Below are 20,841 nucleotides of genomic sequence, written 5' to 3'. Positions count from 1 at the left end.
CAGCTACAAATGTAGTATTACGGCATACACATACAGGTGTAGCCAGACATAAATGTAACATACCATGAGCATACAAATGTAGCATTGCTACAAACGCCACGCACGAAGATACTGGGCTAAATATTTACATGAGCAAACATTGCCAGACACCAAAATACACCGTCTGACATCTTCAGCGGTTCTAACAATATCTGCAAAACACCACAAAGTCTTGGCCCAACCGTCATAATCTGACCAGTGAAAAGTTGTCATATTAACAGATCAGAGGTAACCTTTAAGACAACAACACATGAATAGAGCAGTGGCTCTAAATATTTTAGGAAAGCGTTGTTTCTTTCAGATATTTTCTTCCGGGAGGGGAAGGGGTTACTAGGGGTCATCCATAAATGACGTCACGCTTTTTTGACGATTTTTACCTCCCCCACCCCTCCGTCACACATCGTCACAAAAAGCCAGACCCCCCCCCTAAGGTGACGTCATCTCAGCCACTCAAATTGCTATTGAATTTTTCTTAAAAGATCGACATATTTCCTATACTGTGTCTGAAATCTGTCAACACAGAGTATTTTAATCAATTCCTATTACAATTTATCAAAAACAGTTTTCTAAAACGTTAAATACCAGCTACAACTCGTTTTGTAACATTGCTTTTTTATAATGCAGAATTGTGACGTCACACCATCTGACCCCCCCCCCCCTCCCCCTTACACACACCGTCACAAAATTACTGAATCCCTCCCCCGCCCTACGAGTGTGACGTTATTTATGGACGACCCCCTATGGATGCTAGTTAATAATATTATTTGTATATTAATTCTAATCTACTACGTTTGGGGGCGGAGGGGTGGGCTGTACTTGGTAGACGTGCTTTGGGAGGGCGGGGGGGGGGGGGGGGGGGAAGGTTATCCCTCCTTTAACTAACTTTCTATTGGCAGTGCATGATTTTTTTTTAGAAGCGCTGGGAATGTCTTTAAGACGTAAACTATCACACACCTGTGGCAGTTTACTGTACGATTTATGATTATGTTTTTTTATAAAGGTAACCTGCCATTTGTTTGGAACACACAATTATATCTGCACACAAAAATGCTGACTGTTATTTTGTGCAAAAAAAGAAAAGCTTTGAAATTGGAAAACATTATAAAATTATATATCTTAGTATGTTTATACACTCTTTTACCGTGCTAATAAACAATAGATAAAAACTAGCCATCAAACGAAATATTTGTATTGTGACCGACAAGATGGCGGCGACGTCATGCTGTGACCTCACGAGGATATGTCGAGCATGCGCAGACACTGGGGTCAGCGTGAATATGGGTTTTAGGGTTTCAACAACGTTGAGGAGTGCCCTGATTGGCCACAAAACGTTTAATTAGCATGTAATTTGCCAACGTAAATTTAATAAACACTCAATTTACGGAATCCTTTGATGAAGTTTATTGTTTTTCTTGACAAAATGGTTTATCGAAAGTAGTGACGTAGACGAGGATGGGTTGTTTAGAGTACAAACTTCTTAAGTGGTTATATTATATATATATATATATATATATATATATATATATATATATATATATATATATATATATATATATATATATATATATATATATATATATATATATATATATATATATATATATAATATATATATTATATATATATATATTATATATATATATATTATATATATATATATATATATATATATATATATATATATATATATATATATATATATATATATATATATAAATATATATAAATATATATATATATATATATATATATATGTATTTATATAAATATATACGTATATATATATATGTATATATGTATATATACATATATATATACACACATATATTTATTTATATAAATATATACGTATATATATGTATATATGTATATATATACATATATACATACACATATATCGTCTGTCACCTGTGATCTGTGCATACCCCCCCCCCCCCCACCTTAACCCTCCGTCCAAGCCCCTGTGCCCTGTGTAAGTATGAGAACCCCTCTAGTTCACGACTAAGATTCACGTTTCTTGTGTTTGTTACGGAGCGAGCTAAGACAAATACGCAAGGTCTGCTCGTTCTACTAGCTGCTGGAGTTTTTTAAAATACAAACAGCTTGGAGAGTTTGACGGCGAAGCAAATTTAGATCGAGATTTTTTTTTTTTTTTATCTTCAGCTTTTTTCTTCAGCAACATACAGGAGTTAATTATTGGCATGTCGGGTTTAGGTCATTTGAAGCAGGTCAGAGTAAGTAGGGATTGGGGGTGGAGGTTGTGGGGAGGGAAGAGTGTGGGAGGTGAGGTAGGGAGGTAGGAGGTGGGAAGTGTCGTGTGATTAGGTTGAGAGGTTTTGTGATGCTGGGTGGTATGGTTGTGTGGTGTGGTTGGGTGGTGTGGTTGGTTGGTGTGGTGTGGTAGGGTGGTGTGGTTGGGTGGTGTGGTTGGGTGGTGTGGTGTGGTTGGGTGGTGTGGTTGGGTGGTGTGGTTGTGTGGTGTGGTTGGGCGTGGTTGGGTGGTGTGGTAGGGTGGTGTGGTTGGGTGGTGTGGTGTGGTTGGGTGGTGTGGTTGGGTGGTGTGGTTGGGTGGTGTGGTTGGGTGGTGTGGTTGGGTGGTGTGGTTGGGTGGTGTGGTGTGGTTGGGTGGTGTGGTTGGGTGGTGTGGTGTGGTTGGGTGGTGTGGTTGGGTGGTGTGGTTGGGTGGTGTGGTGTGGTTGGGTGGTGTGGTTGGGTGGTGTGGTTGGGTGGTGTGGTAGGGTGGTGTGGTTGGGTGGTGTGGTGTGGTAGGGTGGTGTGGTTGGGTGGTGTGGTTGGGTGGTGTGGTTGGGTGGTGTGGTGTGGTTGGGTGGTGTGGTTGGGTGGTGTGGTATGGTTGGGTGGTGTGGTAGGGTGGTGTGGTTGGGTGGTGTGGTTGGGCGTGGTTGGGTGGTGTGGTTGGGTGGTGTGGTTGGGTGGTGTGGTTGGGTGGTGTGGTTGGGTGGCGTGGTTGGATGGCGTGGTTGGGTGGTGTGGTTGGGCGTGGTTGGGTGGCGTGGTTGGGTGGTGTGGTTGGGTGGTGTGGTTGGGTGGTGTGGTTGGGTGGTGTGGTGTGGTAGGGTGGTGTGGTTGGGTGGTGTGGTTGGGTGGTGTGGTGTGGTAGGGTGGTGTGGTTGGGTGGTGTGGTTGGTTGGTGTGGTGTGGTTGGGTGGTGTGGTTGGGTGGTGTGGTAGGGTGGTGTGGTAGGTTGATGTGGTAGGGTTGTGTGGTAGGGTGGTGTGGTTGGGTGGTGTGGTTGGGTGGTGTGGTTGGGTGGTGTGGTTGGGCGTGGTTGGGTGGTGTGGTTGGGTGGTGTGGTTGGGTGGTGTGGTTGGGTGGTGTGGTTGGGTGGTGTGGTTGGGTGGTGTGGTTGGGTGGTGTGGTTGGGTGGTGTGGTGTGGTTGGGTGGTGTGGTTGGGTGGTGTGGTTGGGTGGTGTGGTTGGGTGGTGTGGTTGGGTGGTGTGGTTGGGTGGTGTGGTTGGGTGGTGTGGTTGGGTGGTGTGGTTGGGTGGTGTGGTTGGGTGGTGTGGTTGGGTGGTGTGGTTGGGTGGTGTGGTTGGGTGGTGTGGTTGGGTGGTGTGGTTGGGTGGTGTGGTTGGGTGGTGTGGTTGGGTGGTGTGGTTGGGTGGTGTGGTTGGGTGGTGTGGTTGGGTGGTGTGGTGTGGTAGGGTGGTGTGGTTGGGTGGTGTGGTTGGGTGGTGTGGTGTGGTAGGGTGTTGTGGTTGGGTGATGTGGTTGGGTGGTGTGGTTGGGTGGTGTGGTTGGGTGGTGTGGTGTGGTAGGGTGGTGTGGTTGGGTGGTGTGGTTGGGTGGTGTGGTTGGGTGGTGTGGTGTGGTAGGGTGGTGTGGTTGGGTGGTGTGGTTGGGTGGTGTGGTGTGGTAGGGTGGTGTGGTTGGGTGGTGTGGTTGGGTGGTGTGGTTGGGTGGTGTGGTTGGGTGGTGTGGTTTGGTGTGTTGGTAAGTGGGGTATGGTTGAGAGTTGAGGTGTGTGAGATAAAGCGTGTGGGAGGTGCGATGTGCGATATGGTGTGTGCACAGGGCGCTCGAGCAGTAGTTATTCTGTCTACAGCGTTCTTGGGTTGAGGGCACCTACTACAACTCAATTATGTTACCTCCCAATACTTGAGCGACACACCACACAGGTTTTGTTTTGATTTATGCAAAGCGTTCACGCGTGAAGACGATCACGTGATGCTGCACACACGTTGAATGATAGGTGTGTGAATCAGGTCGTGCAGGCCACGTCATGAATGGAGGGGGTGGGGATGGGGGCAGGTCTGGGCTGGTTTGAAAACCCTGGGGGGGGGGGTAGTATTTATACGTATCTTTATTAGATCGTGTGGCGTTCTGCCAACTTGGTGAACAATTTGATATGCTGTTGATTTCTTCAGTTTCATTTTTTAAGGTTAATAAAAAAAAAGCTTTATGCGTAACATTAACAGTGAGGAATAAACGCAACAATAGACGACGTCATAGTTTCGATTGTCCCCCCCCCCCCCCCACCTACGCAGGAGAAAAATTTCCGAAAGAAACACTAATGCAGACATGATCATATTTTAGATGGTGTGATTTGATTCGGTTTTTAGATAGTTACCCTGTTTTCTATTTTAATCTCAGGTATGTGTGTTGAAATACCAGTTAGGGTTAGGTCGGTCTTAGTAATAGTAAACAGCTGTAACAGATTGTTATTCTTAGAAGGTTATGGTTAAGTGAGCGGAGTCGATATTTTATAATGAGGAAAGATTGCCAAAATAATTATTAAAGTTGCTAGAACTGTAGGACTTTAAAAGCGCTGAGTGAAATACAGCACTATTTATAAGTTTCTGATGGTGGTTGTTTTGGTGGTTTTGCTGTTGGTTGTGGTTTTGCTGTTGGTGGTTGTTTTGGTGATGGTTGCGTTGGTGGTGGTTGTGTAGGTGGTTGTGTTGTTGGTGGTCGTGGTTGTGTTGTTGAAGGAGGTTGTGGTGGTGGTGGTTGTGGTGGTGGTGGTTGTGGTGGTGGCGGTTGTGTTGGTGGCGGTTGTGGTGGTGGTGGTTGTGGTGGTGGTGGTGGTGGTGGTTGTGTTGGTGGTGGTTGTGTTGGTGGTGGTTGTGTTGGTGGTGGTTGTGTTGGTGGTGGTTGTGTTGGTGGTGGTTGTGTTGGTGGCGGTTGTGTTGGTGGCGGTTGTGTTGGTGGCGGTTGTGTTGGTGGCGGTTGTGTTGGTGGCGGTTGTGTTGGTGGCGGTTGTGTTGGTGGCGGTTGTGTTGGTGGCGGTTGTGTTGGTGGCGGTTGTGTTGGTGGCGGTTGTGTTGGTGGCGGTTGTGTTGGTGGCGGTTGTGTTGGTGGCGGTTGTGTTGGTGGCGGTTGTGTTGGTGGCGGTTGTGTTGGTGGCGGTTGTGTTGGTGGCGGTTGTGTTGGTGGCGGTTGTGTTGGTGGCGGTTGTGTTGGTGGCGGTTGTGTTGGTGGCGGTTGTGTTGGTGGCGGTTGTGCTGGTGGTGGTTGTGCTGGTGGTGGTTGTGCTGGTGGTGGTTGTGTTGGTGGTGGTTGTGTTGTTTGTTGGTGGTTAAATTGGTGGTGGTTGTGTTGGTGGAGTTGTGTGTTACTGCTGTTTGTGTACTTAAGGTAACCGCACCAACCAATATGCCATTGCTAATTACTCCACTCGTTTACCCCATTAATATTTGAGATTTGAGACAATGATGTATCGCAGCCGCTAAAGATATGTCTGAACTCAAAACGTATTCCCACCTTTGCCAAGATTCCTCTCAATCTTTCACTACTTAGTCGCTATAAATACCCAGGCTCCTATTTCATTCTTCGAAAGTGACACAACTATAACTTTAACTTGTAAAAAAAAATTTGACAGATCTACAACACAACTTTAAAAAGTTGGTTTGAGAGAACATTGCTGTTGCCATTAGCAACACGAAGGGAAACAGCTTGGGTCATGTTTTGTTTCGCACCAACACGGCAGTGGTAGTTTTTAAACCTGGTTTTCTTTGGCGGCTCACGATGTTGCGATCATAAATCTTGCAGCAGCCAGGCATGTCTGGAATTGTGCTGGCGTAGACAAATATCGGATGGGGTGGGGGGGGGGGGGTAATTTGTGCCAATACGTCATTTAATTCACCGACTTCAGATATTTATTGATGTCTTAAGTAAGATCATTGTGACCCAAATTATTCCAGATATCACGGTGACCCAAGTAATCCAGAATGCACGTTGACCTAGAGGGGGTGGGGGGGGGGGGTGGGGGGGGGGGGTTAAGAAGGTTTATGCTTTGGTGGGGGTGGGGGGTCAGAGAGGAATTATGCTTAGGTGGGGGGGGGGGAGTCAAAGTGGGATTATGCTTAGGTGGGGGTTGGGGGGGGGGGGGGGTTAGAGAGCGGTTATGCTTAGGTTGGGTGGGGGTGGGGGGTCAAAGAGGGATTATGCTTAGGTGGGGCCCCTGGCTGAATATTGTCAGGGGCCCTGCGACTATTACGTCACTTAAACCATTGTAGAAAGTAATTGTTTAACGCGGCGCTGTTTAATTTCTACCACGCCTGAAAGTATCTGGTATATTTTAGGACAATCTATTAACTTGTAGTAATTGGCACTAGGGCTATTGATTAAGGTAAATATTCATTTAAAATTGGGCACGATCGTATTGGGTACTATCGTATTGGAGACTATATTAATGAGAACAATTCTTTTATTCCTAATATGCGTGCATACACACAAAGAGTCCAGTAAAACATTGACCAAATACGTTGTACGAAGTTTTCCGGCGAGAGTCTGTAGAAGGGTGGGGGTGGGGGTCGGGGGGGGGGGGGGGAGACAATCATATTTTTTTACAGTTTAAATCTGCCCAAACCAATCACATCCAATCATTGTCTGTAATCTTCAACAGGGCAAATGACAAAAGTGATCTAGTATGGATACATTTGGTGGCTTAAAATATAGGGGCCTTAGGCCACTGCCTCATCACCCCCTAAACAATCCGTCACTGGGGAGGGTTGAGCCGGTGGGTGGTGAGGGGGAGGGGAGTTCATTATGAAACGCAATGTCGTTTGTAGTTAAGGTAGAGTTGGTCATAAAATCCTGATACTTTGTATGACGTGTTACTTTTAGACAGTTTTTCCACATCCGATATCCTTTGATTAAAACTTAATAACTTTCAACCACACACCTTTGGCCAGGAGAGAGGTTTAGTTTTCAGCAGCAAAATTAAAATTAAATCGCGATATCAAATCTGGTGAATTAATTCGTAATCGGATCCGGCTTTGACATTAAATTTAGCATGACAAAAAATGAAACCCCATCTCTAGCCCTCCCGCCGAAATCATGAGAAAAAAAAAGAATAATAGACACCACTTTTAAGGATCATATAAAAAACGTCTCGAATAGAACACAAAAGCCATTCTTTAAGAAAGTTATGGTGCGAAAATTCTCGAACCAATCCTTACATAACATACAAGCTTGGGGTTATTTTAATCCTTGGATCAACTAAAGGACGTCACGCTTCACGATTTCATTTTTTTATTTTCGGCTTTCAAAACACGATTCTGTTCTAGATGAGGTTTTGGCGCTGTTTGATGCAGACGTAGATATCACACTAGGTGGGATTACCTTTAATTCAGCCACTTTAGCGCCATAAAATTTACATTTAAACCATTTACTTTTTAAAGAATTGTTTTGCAGGTGTTAAACTAGAAGAATCCATGTGAAATTATTTCTATCGTCACAACAAATTGACGTCTACATGGCCGAATACCTTGTATCGGTGTCAAGTATTCTTGAGATGAAAGTTCCGAGATTAATTTCGGAGTTTCTAGCCCGAAAGTATACCAGAATATAGCCATAGTTAACTCTGATTCTACCCAGTGGCGTAGCGAGGTCGGGTGTTACCCGGTGCGGCACTTAATGGTGTCACCCGGTGTGGTCCGCACCCCACTCGCTACGCCTCTGATTCTACCTCATTTAAAAAAAAAATCTCAACATATCGCTAAGAAACATTTATATAACTAAAATTCTTTGACTTTTTGGAGTGAGAAGGACCTGTTATTTCATGAAAAGAGAGACGACTGGCAAAAAGTGTGATGTATTTTATTAACTACAACTTTATAAAGAAGTTTTTTTAGACGTGGCTTGACTGAAATAAATCTTTAAGAGTATTAAAATCCCAACGCTAGCCTGGTGCTCTTTACTAGAGTATCGTCACCCAAATGTTAAACCTAAACTTGAATGATAACCCTAAACCTTTATGTTAACTCTAGCCCGATATTTGCATACAGTCTAGTCTCGACCGCCTTGTTAAACCTTGGCCCAAAAACTCAACGCAATATGTCAAGTCAGCATTAATTTCCTGGCCAAAAACTTAAAAATCCGCCCCAATTTGACGCCCTATCTAAAACCACAATATCAACTTAAAAAAAAAAAGTAGGGCGCCGGCAGAATTTGTGCGCCCCGTTGTCGGTACATCCGACAATTTTTACCGCCGATGACACCAGAGTTGTATCTGAGTTAGTGCCGGAAGTGCGAGAGGTCCGCCGTAAACACGCCCGCGGCTTACGTAAACACGCGCCGTCTGCAGTTGCACGTGCACCGTGCATGTTGTCGTAGCTTCGCCAAATTGTCTTACACAGGTCACAATATGTGTACTCGCGTTGGTTCACCAGTTCGGCATTGAGAAAAAAAAATCGAACACTGTGGGTTTAGAAGCACTTAGCATAAAGCATCGTTATAAAACTCACATTCTAGCAGAACTAACCCGCACTTTGTTCCAATACAAAACGCTTAATCTGGGCATATACATTGTTTTTGTTATTTACAGTTCAGAGTCAAAAGAGTCAGAGTCAAAAGAGTCAGAGTCAAAAGAGTCAGAGTCAAAAGAGTCAGAGTGTCAAAGAGTCAGAGTGTCAAAGAGTCAGAGTGTCAAAGAGTCAGAGTGTCAAAGAGTCAGAGTGTCAAAGAGTCAGAGTGTCATAGAGTCAGAGTGTCAAAGAGTCAGAGTGTCAAAGAGTCAGAGTGTCAAAGAGTCAGAGTGTCAAAGAGTCAGAGTGTCAAAGAGTCAGAGTGTCAAAGAGTCAGAGTGTCAAAGAGTCAGAGTGTCAAAGAGTCAGAGTGTCAAAGAGTCAGAGTGTCAAAGAGTCAGAGTGTCAAAGAGTCAGAGTGTCAAAGAGTCAGAGTGTCAAAGAGTCAGAGAGTACACCAATCTTGACGCAACAAACTTGACGCAACAAACTTGACGCAACAAACTTGACGCAACAAACTTGACACACCAAACTTCACACACCAAACTTCACGCACCAAACTTCACACACCGAACTTCACACACCAAACTTGGCTAAACAAACTTCACACACCAAACTTCACACACCAAACTTGGCTAAACAAACTTCACACACCAAACTTCACACACCAAACTTGGCTAAACAAACTTGACACACCAAACTTCACACACCAAACTTCACGCACCAAACTTCACACACCGAACTTCACACACCAAACTTGGCTAAACAAACTTGACACACCAAAAAAAAAATGAAATCCTCTAATTAAAATAAACAAAAGCAGAGCATGGTTAGCAAAAGTGGGATTTCATGTCATGTTTGTTTCGGTGTCAAATTACAGACATTTGAAATCCTCATTTTTTATTTCTCCCACTGATGCTGGCACTCTCGCGAGAAAAAAACTTGCTGACGTGGAACTTTTGTGGCTTCCCGTTTTATTTGAACCCAGTGCTTCCCAGCGGAAGTGGATCAATGGGAATTCCCAGACCCTTCCCCCTGCTGCCCCCCCCCCATACAATGGCGGATGCCCCTACAGGTAATAGGGAAGTTACCCATTAGCGCACTAACAAGCTGGAGTTATCGCTCCTGACTGCAGTTAAAAAAAAAACTTCTCATTCAATCAGAGTTTGAACGCCACGTAATGTTGGATTCTTCTGGGATTTTACAGTAATCCTTGAAAAAAGATGAAATATTTAATTTGCTTCTTTTCATCGTTGTCTTAAAATTTAGGTTAAAAATCTAATAAAAAAAATAACGAAGACATCAGCTAAGGCGTCTTTGATTACAAATATTTAAAAAAAAAATAAACCGGGAGTGATCTCCCCTAAACTTTCTCGAATATTCTTATATAAAATAACAGGGGATGGGAACTCGGGCTATAGACATGATTTTTAATCCATTTTAAATACTTAAAGTTTTAAAAATAGAATAAAATCTCGTAGACAAATTAATTGCACACCAAGTGAACGCCAAATAAAAAAGCGCATAATGGTGCGCAATATTATTATTACTTTTAAAATTTACATTAGTTTTTTGAGAAATCGGAAGTAGCGTAAAGTACTACTTCCAGTCAACGGAAATGACTCAAAATTTGATAGAAGGTAGAGAATTAGATCTTTTACTTACATATGAAATTTCATTTATCTATCTGAAATAGTACTCAAGTTATAGGCTTTTGAAAAATTCAAAGTAGGAAAAGTACCACTTCCGGTTATCGGAAATCGCTCAAAAGTTGATACGGATCTACGATTTTGATAAAATACTTATATATGAAATTTCATCAACCTAGCTGTAACGGTTCTCAAGTTATCGTGTTTACACACGGACAGACAGACACACAGACACACAGACAGACACACAGACATACGGACAAGATTGCAAAATTATGTTTTTCCGTATCAGTGAGGTGTGAAACGTCGAGATTTGTAAAAATCTCGATTTTTTTTTTTGCACGATTACAAGACTTTCTCTATACTTCGTATATACGAGAAAGTAAAAATGAAATGGCCTAAAATGAAGTTTTGTCAACTTGACATATTCGAATCTAAAGAGATTGTAACAAAACAATTACAGTAATCCTTAAGCATTTACAGTAATCCTTAAAAAAAAGAAAAAGAAACGGGCCGGCGGAAACGTTCACTTCCGGCTAACGAGTTCCAGGCATGCGCACTCATTCTGTCTGGCACCTGAGATCTCACGTCAAGTGGAGAAGACATAAGGATGGGGGAGGGTGGGGGCTAGAGCGGTGAGGGGCTAGAGCGGTGAGTGCAGCCCTCCCCTCTCCTCGCCGTTCTAAACTTGACCTCTGAACCCTGGTTGACCTAACGCATACGGACAGCAGTATCTCGGGTTGGATAGTCTCCCCTTTCCTTTGATTCCGGTGTTGGAGACGAGAGGAAGAGAAAAAAAAATAGACGATGATTGGGGTCGATTATTGTTGGAACAATAAGCTTCCGCAGGTGCTTCAGGTAGGGCCCAGGTATGTAAGCGATGGGGGGAGGGTGGATGGGTAGTCTGAAGGTGAACTCCATTTTCTTTTCATTGTCTCAGGAAGACGTTAAAAAATTAAATATAAATGTGGTTTTTATTTACGGTTTAAAATAAAGCTTCTTTTCTAACAATCCTCATTCTTCAAGCGAGTTCTTATACCGTCTTGTAGTAAAGATTAGAGAGAAGTTAATAAGAAATAAACGGCCTTTGTTGTGTAATGCCGGTAAATTTGAAATTGAACATTTGTATAGAAGATAATAAATTTAAATACGTTGGCCTGGCCATAAGCAAATGAACCGATAGAGGAAGTTAAGACAGGTGAGTTGTGGTGTGCGTGCAGGTGTTGTACTTGATAAATCACGCGAGGGGGTGTCTAATGAGGTGTAAGGGTGTGTAATGAGGTGTAATGATGACAATATCATGTATGTTAAAAATGGGGGTACACGTTTTCACATTTTTGTCTAATGAAGGTCTCAGGCGGTGTAGGACACATATGTGGACAAAGAGGTGAGGTAGGACACATGGAGGTAGCGAAGGACACATATACACACAGGTGAGATAGGACACATTGAGGTAGCGTAGGACACAGACACAGAGGTAGGGTAGGACACATGGAGGTAGCGTAGGACACAGACACAGAGGTGAGGTAGGACACTTGGAGGTGAGGTAGGACACATTGAGGTGGTGTAGGACACAGGGAGGTGGTGTAGGACACAGGGAGGTGGTGTAGGACACAGGGAGGTGGTGTAGGACACAGGGAGGTGAGGTAGGACACAGGGAGGTGGTGTAGGACACAGGGAGATGGTGTAGGACACAGGGAGATGGTGTAGGACACATGGAGGTGAGGTAGGACACATGGAGGTGAGGTAGGACACATGGAGGTGGTGTAGGACACATTGAGGTGGTGTAGGACACATGGAGTTGAGGTAGGACACATGGAGGTGAGGTAGGACACATGGAGGTGAGGTAGGACACATTGAGGTGGTGTAGGACACATGGAGGTGGTGTAGGACACAGGGAGATGGTGTAGGACACATGGAGGTGAGGTAGGACACATGGAGGTGAGGTAGGACACATGGAGGTGAGGTAGGACACATTGAGGTGGTGTAGGACACATGGAGGTGAGGTAGGACACATGGAGGTGAGGTAGGACACATGGAGGTGAGGTAGGACACATGGAGGTGAGGTAGGACACATTGAGGTGGTGTAGGACACATGGAGGTGAGGTAGGACACATTGAGGTGGTGTAGGACACAGGGAGGTGGTGTAGGACACAGGGAGGTGGTGTAGGACACAGGGAGGTGGTGTAGGACACAGGGAGATGGTGTAGGACACAGGGAGATGGTGTAGGACACATGGAGGTGAGGTAGGACACAGGGAGGTGAGGTAGGACACAGGGAGGTGGTGTAGGACACAGGGAGGTGGTGTAGGACACAGGGAGGTGGTGTAGGACACAGGGAGATGGTGTAGGACACAGGGAGATGGTGTAGGACACATGGAGGTGAGGTAGGACACATGGAGGTGAGGTAGGACACAGGGAGGTGGTGTAGGACACAGGGAGGTGGTGTAGGACACAGGGAGATGGTGTAGGACACATGGAGGTGAGGTAGGACACATTGAGGTGGTGTAGGACACAGGGAGGTGGTGTAGGACACAGGGAGGTGGTGTAGGACACAGGGAGATGGTGTAGGACACAGGGAGATGGTGTAGGACACATGGAGGTGAGGTAGGACACATGGAGGTGAGGTAGGACACAGGGAGGTGAGGTAGGACACAGGGAGGTGGTGTAGGACACAGGGAGGTGGTGTAGGACACAGGGAGATGGTGTAGGACACAGGGAGATGGTGTAGGACACATGGAGGTGAGGTAGGACACATGGAGGTGAGGTAGGACACAGGGAGGTGAGGTAGGACACAAGGAGGTGAGGTAGGACACAGGGAGGTGGTGTAGGACACAGGGAGATGGTGTAGGACACAGGGAGATGGTGTAGGACACATGGAGGTGAGGTAGGACACAGGGAGGTGAGGTAGGACACAGGGAGGTGAGGTAGGACACAGGGAGGTGAGGTAGGACACAGGGAGGTGAGGTAGGACACAGGGAGGTGAGGTAGGACAGGGAGGTGAGGTAGGACACAGGGAGGTGAGGTAGGACACAGGGAGGTGAGGTAGGACACAGGGAGGTGAGGTAGGACACAGGGAGGTGAGGTAGGACACAGGGAGGTGAGGTAGGACACATGGAGGTGAGGTAGGACACATGGAGGTAAGGTAGGACACATGGAGGTGAGGTAGGACACATGGAGGTAAGGTAGGACACATGGAGGTGAGGTAGGACATATGGAGGTGGTGTAGGACACATTGAGGTGGTGTAGGACACATTGAGGTGGTGTAGGACACAGGTGGCGTAGGACCAGGACAACTCACCCAGCGAGACGACCAGGACTACTGCCAACACCCAGATGTTGAGGAAGACTAAAGTGACCTTTGCCACTGTGACCATTGACCGCAACATGCTCCTCAGTAGACGACGCAGCAGCCTCTTGTAGGGGCTACATTTTTCTGCGGACAGAAGACACAATTCAGTAGGGGCTACATTTTTCTGTAGACAGAAGACACGATTCAGTAGGGGCTACATTTTTCTGTAGACAGAAGACACGATTCAGTAGGGGCTACATTTTTCTGTAGATAGAAGACACGATTCAGTAGGGGCTACATTTTTCTGTGGACATACAAGAGGACACAATTCAGTAGGGGCTACATTTTTCTGTGGACAGAGGACACAATTCAGTAGGGGCTACATTTTTCTGTGGACAGAGGACACAATTCAGTAGGGGCTACATTTTTCTGTAGACAGAGGACACAATTCAGTATGGGCTACATTTTTCTGTAGACAGAAGACACGATTCAGTAGGGGCTACATTTTTCTGTAGTCAGAAGACACGATTCAGTAGGGGCTACATTTTTCTGTGGACATACAAGAGGACACAATTCAGTAGGGGCTACATTTTTCTGTGGACAGAGGACACAATTCAGTAGGGGCTACATTTTTCTGTAGACAGAGGACACAATTCAGTAGGGCTACATTTTTCTGTGGACAGAGGACACAATTCAGTAGGGGCTACATTTTTCTGTAGACAGAGGACACAATTCAGTAGGGGCTACATTTTTCTGTAGACAGAAGACACAATTCAGTAGGGCTACATTTTTCTGTAGACAGAAGACACAATTCAGTAGGGCTACATTTTTCTGTGGACAGAGGACACAATTCAGTAGGGGCTACATTTTTATGCGGAAAGACCAGAAGACACAATTCAGTAGGGATTAAATTTTTCTGTGAACAGAAGACACAATTCAGTAGGGGCTACATTTGGACAGAGGACACAATTCAGTAGGGGCTACATTTTTCTGTGGACAGAGGACACAATTCAGTAGGGGCTACATTTTTCTGTGGACAGAAGACACAATTCAGTAGGGGCTACATTTTTCTGTAGACAGAAGACACAATTCAGTAGGGGCTACATTTTTCTGTGGACAGAGGACACAATTCAGTAGGGGCTACATTTTTCTGTAGACAGAAGACACAATTCAGTAGGGCTACATTAGGACAGAGGACACAATTCAGTAGGGGCTACATTTTTCTGTAGACAGAAGACACAATTCAGTAGGGGCTACATTTTTCTGTGGACAGAAGACACAATTCAGTAGGGGCTACATTTTTCTGTGGACAGAGGACACAATTCAGTAGGGGCTACATTTGGACAGAGGACACAATTCAGTAGGGGCTACATTTTTCTGTGGACAGAGGACACAATTCAGTAGGGGCTACATTTTTCTGTGGACAGAGGACACAATTCAGTAGGGGCTACATTTTTCTGTAGACAGAAGACACGATTTAGTAGGGGCTACATTTTTCTGTAGACAGAAGACACAATTCAGTAGGGGCTACATTTTTCTGTGGAGAGAGGACACAATTCAGTAGGTGCTGCATTTTTCTGTAGACAGAAGACAATTCAGTAGGGCTACATTTTTCTGTAGACAGAAGACACAATTCAGTAGGGGCTACATTTTTCTGTGGACAGAGGACACAATTCAGTAGGGGCTACATTTTTCTGTAGACAGAGGACACAATTCAGTATGGGCTACATTTTTCTGTAGACAGAAGACACAATTCAGTAGGGCTACATTTTTCTGTAGACAGAAGACACAATTCAGTAGGGGCTACATTTTTCTGTAGACAGAAGACACGATTCAGTAGGGGCTACATTTTTCTGTAGTCAGAAGACACGATTCAGTAGGGGCTACATTTTTCTGTGGACATACAAGAGGACACAATTCAGTAGGGGCTACATTTTTCTGTGGACAGAGGACACAATTCAGTAGGGGCTACATTTTTCTGTAGACAGAGGACACAATTCAGTAGGGCTACATTTTTCTGTGGACAGAGGACACAATTCAGTAGGGGCTACATTTTTCTGTAGACAGAGGACACAATTCAGTAGGGGCTACATTTTTCTGTAGACAGAAGACACAATTCAGTAGGGCTACATTTTTCTGTAGACAGAAGACACAATTCAGTAGGGCTACATTTTTCTGTAGTCAGAAGACACGATTCAGTAGGGGCTACATTTTTCTGTGGACATACAAGAGGACACAATTCAGTAGGGGCTACATTTTTCTGTGGACAGAGGACACAATTCAGTAGGGGCTACATTTTTCTGTAGACAGAAGACACAATTCAGTAGGGCTACATTTTTCTGTAGACAGAAGACACAATTCAGTAGGGCTACATTTTTCTGTGGACAGAGGACACAATTCAGTAGGGGCTACATTTTTATGCGGAAAGACCAGAAGACACAATTCAGTAGGGATTAAATTTTTCTGTGGACAGAAGACACAATTCAGTAGGGGCTACATTTGGACAGAGGACACAATTCAGTAGGGGCTACATTTTTCTGTGGACAGAAGACACAATTCAGTAGGGGCTACATTTTTCTGTAGACAGAAGACACAATTCAGTAGGGGCTACATTTTTCTGTGGACAGAGGACACAATTCAGTAGGGGCTACATTTTTCTGTAGACAGAAGACACAATTCAGTAGGGCTACATTAGGACAGAGGACACAATTCAGTAGGGGCTACATTTTTCTGTAGACAGAAGACACAATTCAGTAGGGGCTACATTTTTCTGTGGACAGAAGACACAATTCAGTAGGGGCTACATTTTTCTGTGGACAGAGGACACAATTCAGTAGGGGCTACATTTGGACAGAGGACACAATTCAGTAGGGGCTACATTTTTCTGTGGACAGAGGACACAATTCAGTAGGGGCTACATTTTTCTGTGGACAGAGGACACAATTCAGTAGGGGCTACATTTTTCTGTAGACAGAAGACACAATTCAGTAGGGGCTACATTTGGACAGAGGACACAATTCAGTAGGGGCTACATTTTTCTGTAGACAGAAGACAATTCAGTAGGGCTACATTTTTCTGTAGACAGAAGACACAATTCAGTAGGGCTACATTTTTCTGTGGACAGAGGACACAATTCAGTAGGGGCTACATTTGGACAGAGGACACAATTCAGTAGGGGCTACATTTTTCTGTGGACAGAGGACACAATTCAGTAGGGGCTACATTTGGACAGAGGACACAATTCAGTAGGGGCTACATTTTTCTGTGGACAGAGGACACAATTCAGTAGGGGCTACATTTTTCTGTGGACAGAGGACACAATTCAGTAGGGGCTACATTTTTCTGTGGACAGAGGACACAATTCAGTAGGGGCTACATTTTTCTGTGGACAGAAGACACGATTTAGTAGGGGCTACATTTTTCTGTAGACAGAAGACACAATTCAGTAGGGGCTACATTTTTCTGTGGAGAGAGGACACAATTCAGTAGGTGCTGCATTTTTCTGTAGACAGAAGACAATTCAGTAGGGCTACATTTTTCTGTAGACAGAAGACACAATTCAGTAGGGCTACATTTTTCTGTGGACAGAAGACACAATTCAGTAGGGGCTACATTTTTCTGCGGACAGAGGACACAATTCAGTAGGGCTACATTAGGACAGAGGACACAATTCAGTAGGGCTACATTTTTCTGTGGACAGAGGACACAATTCAGTAGGGGCTACATTTTTCTGTAGACAGAGAACAATTCAGTAGGGGCTACATTTTTCTGTAGACAGAAGACACGATTTAGTAGGGGCTACATTTTTCTGTAGACAGAAGACACAATTCAGTAGGGGCTACATTTTTCTGTGGAGAGAGGACACAATTCAGTAGGTGCTACATTTTTCTGTAGACAGAAGACAATTCAGTAGGGCTACATTTTTCTATAGACAGAAGACACAATTCAGTAGGGCTACATTTTTCTGTAGACAGAAGACACAATTCAGTAGGGCTACATTTTTCTGTGGACAGAAGACAATTCAGCAGGGGCTACATTTTTCTGTAGACAGAAGACAATTCATTAGGGCTACATTTTTCTGTAGACAGAAGACACAATTCAGTAGGGGCTACATTTTTCTGCGGACAGAGGACACAATTCAGTAGGGCTACATTAGGACAGAGGACACAATTCAGTAGGGCTACATTTTTCTGTGGACAGAGGACAATTCAGTAGGGGCTACATTTTTCCGTAGACAGAAGACACGATTTAGTAGGGGCTACATTTTTCTGTGGACAGAGGATACAATTCAATAGAGGCTACATTTTTATGCGGAAAGACCAGAAGACACAATTCAGTAGGGGCTACATTTTTCTGTGGACAGACAAGAAGACACAATTCAATAGGGCTACATTTACTCATTGAACTTCACGAGAGCCCACTTAGCTAATACGAGTACTCGGCCTCAGACAAGTGAAATACTATTGGACTTTCAAACTTAAATCTTGAGTGTAGTTTTTCAACGTTTTATCCTTAAACTGACTTCCACCTCGCACATACCTGGAGATTTTAAGTCAAATAAAAATAGCTGGGGGGGGGGGGGAGGCAGGTAAAACCACCTGACACATTTAACTGAATGTAGTGACGTGTACATCAGACTTGCTCAAAACGAGGCTACAGGAAACTTGCCGGGCTATCTACGACATCACATCAATCATTTCACTACACCTTCAGCGGCGAGGCTATGGCTGCATGCATGGTGGGTACTGATTGGGATCTACAGGTGGTAATGATTGAAATCTAACATATAAGGGGGGGGGGTGGTGGCCCGGGTGGGGGTCGAGTGATTGAAATCTTGAATTCAAGGAGGGGAAAGAATAATGGTTCAAATCTAACATGCAGTAAGGGTTATAATTCAAATATAATCCGTAAGTCTCTAAAAAAGTGACAACATATAGTATTGCTACAACACATAGTATCGATATAACACATAGGAAGTGTAATAATTAAAATATAATAGGTAAGTCTCTACAATATAAAGTATCGCTACAACACATAGTATCGCTACAACACATAGTATCGCTACAACACATAGTATCGCTACAACACATAGTATCGCTACAACACATAGTATCGCTACAACACATAGTATCGCTACAACACATAGTATCGCTACAGCTACAACACATAATATCGGTATAACATATAGTATCGCTACAACACTTTGTATCGTTACACCATAGTATCGCTACCACATATGGTATCGCTACAACATATTATATCGCTACAAAGTCATATCTATGACATCAAGTCTCTCTAAAATATCAAGTATATCTATAACATGATTTTCTGTATTATCCACACAAAAATACTTCTAGTCCATAAAATCATTTTATTATATCAGCGCCATTATCACATTGCCATGATTACAGCGTCATAATAGATCATTAAAAATACACCACAATAAAACGAAACAAACGCGGCCTACCGTAAAAACACACATCCCAGACGTCTCAAGCCAACCATCTGAATCTGCCTACCTACGCAACGGCTCGTGAAAGTGGGAACCGGCTTCCATTCTAGCGCCCCCCCCCCCCCCCCCTACTCACGGTCGTGGGGTTGAAAAAATCAGCGCTAACGTTTTCTCCAGAAGACACTAAAAATGCGTGGCTTCATTTTACGCGGGTGAAAATGTCTAGGTATCCCCCGTGTCAATGTTTTGGTTGGGGCGGGCGATCTAAAAATACCCAGAATTGAATCTTATTTAAGCTAAATTAAACTAAACCTATACTATTGAGTAAAAAAATATTTTAGTCCATTGAGGTAAAATAAGGGACGCCATGGTCAAATGATAGAGCTTACGACTGCTAACCTGAAAGTTTCGAGTTCGAATCCTAAGCTAGAGTTCATATAACAACTGAGTCCACCCAGCTCTTAAAAGTACTTGACTCAGTGAAATAAAGAGGGTTGGGCACAGTGTTGTCCACACTATCCCCTTGTTTGCCAAAACATGACCAGGTTAAGTGTTTATATCAGTTGAAAACTGTTGTTGACATTTTATCTTTTGGGTCCTGATATCTGATAGGATAAAGTGCAAACTATCCAAACATTTAGGACTTAAAACAGTACGGGCGTGGTTAAAACTGTGCTCCATTTTGATAACCGTCAACATAAATTAGGAAACGGTTCAGTATCTTTGTCAACCTTATTTGTTCGCTGTAATATTTTATTTACTTTACAACGTGTATCCTACAATACAAACAGCTGAAAGTGTATTAAAACTTGAGTACTAACAGCTGAAAGTGTAAAAAAAAACATGATCTCTCAGACTGTGATGAAACCAGGTCACTCACCTGTAGATACCTTAGCACGAGTTTACCCGTGTAACCAGCAAGCCACGCCCCTGGTGTGGTGCGCTGACCCACACATCTCTTGACCCAGTCCTTAAGGTAACCAACGATAGTGAAGACCCTAGTGGCCCGCATAAATAGTGACCCGATTGGGTGACGCGTGCGACCCACTTAAATGATGACCCAAACTTTAGGTACGGGAAACTACTCTATGATTGTATGCGGTTATCTTGTTCAAATCCCTTAATGATAACAAAAAATAACAAGGACTGTCCAGTCAACACACAAAGATAACATTTCTAAAAATGCTTCACTCTACTTCCAAACAGCCTGTGATTTAAATAAACTATTTCAAACAGTAATAGATAAAGACAAAACCACACTATAAGTAATTTAATTTAAGTTTTAAAAAAAAATCTACTTCAGTTACCTTGATTTAAAAGAAAGTTGTGTTAGCATGATTTTTTTAGAGCTGGCGACTCAACACGTGAACATTTAAACAAGAAGCAAGACAACACAGAGTACTTTTGTTATTAAATACCCGGATACGTGACACAGCAACGTGACACAGCAACGTGACACAGCAACGTGACACAGCAGCGTGACACAGCAACGTGACACAGCAACGTGACACAAGAACGTGACACAAGAACGTGACACAACAACGTGACACAACAACGTGACAGATGCCCTATCACTGGGTGTGAGAAGAGCTCATGTCTGCAGCCTCCTATCTTGTCAGACACTAGGTTAGGCTAATCGGTGTGGTTAATTAACGGAAGTTAGCAATAGGACATGATAATACGTCTGTATGATAGTTA

At 43.9% G+C, this 20,841-nt stretch overlaps 1 protein-coding gene across 3 annotated transcripts in view; it reads right to left on the bottom strand.

Annotated features, from left to right (window-relative positions):
• The window catches only part of LOC131931467 (carbohydrate sulfotransferase 11), a 43,144-nt gene that overhangs the window by 4,287 nt on the left and 18,016 nt on the right, over window positions 1–20,841 (bottom strand). For 2 of the 3 annotated variants that reach the window (XM_059288279.1, XM_059288286.1), the window contains one exon: window positions 13,701–13,835. In XM_059288279.1, coding sequence (XP_059144262.1) covers window positions 13,701–13,835 — 135 coding nt within the window. Of the gene's footprint in view, window positions 1–13,700; window positions 13,836–19,158; window positions 19,248–20,841 lie in introns of those variants that run through there. The other variant, XM_059288294.1, reaches the window with a different exon arrangement.

Source organism: Physella acuta, unplaced genomic scaffold (genome assembly GCF_028476545.2).
Source record: "Physella acuta isolate Inbredline_101_S28 unplaced genomic scaffold, ASM2847654v3 ptg000104l, whole genome shotgun sequence".
In the NCBI taxonomy this organism is placed as follows: Eukaryota; Metazoa; Mollusca; class Gastropoda; family Physidae; genus Physella; species Physella acuta.
The sequence above is the reverse complement of the archived record's forward strand: the minus strand, read 5'-3'. Positions and strand labels throughout refer to the sequence as shown.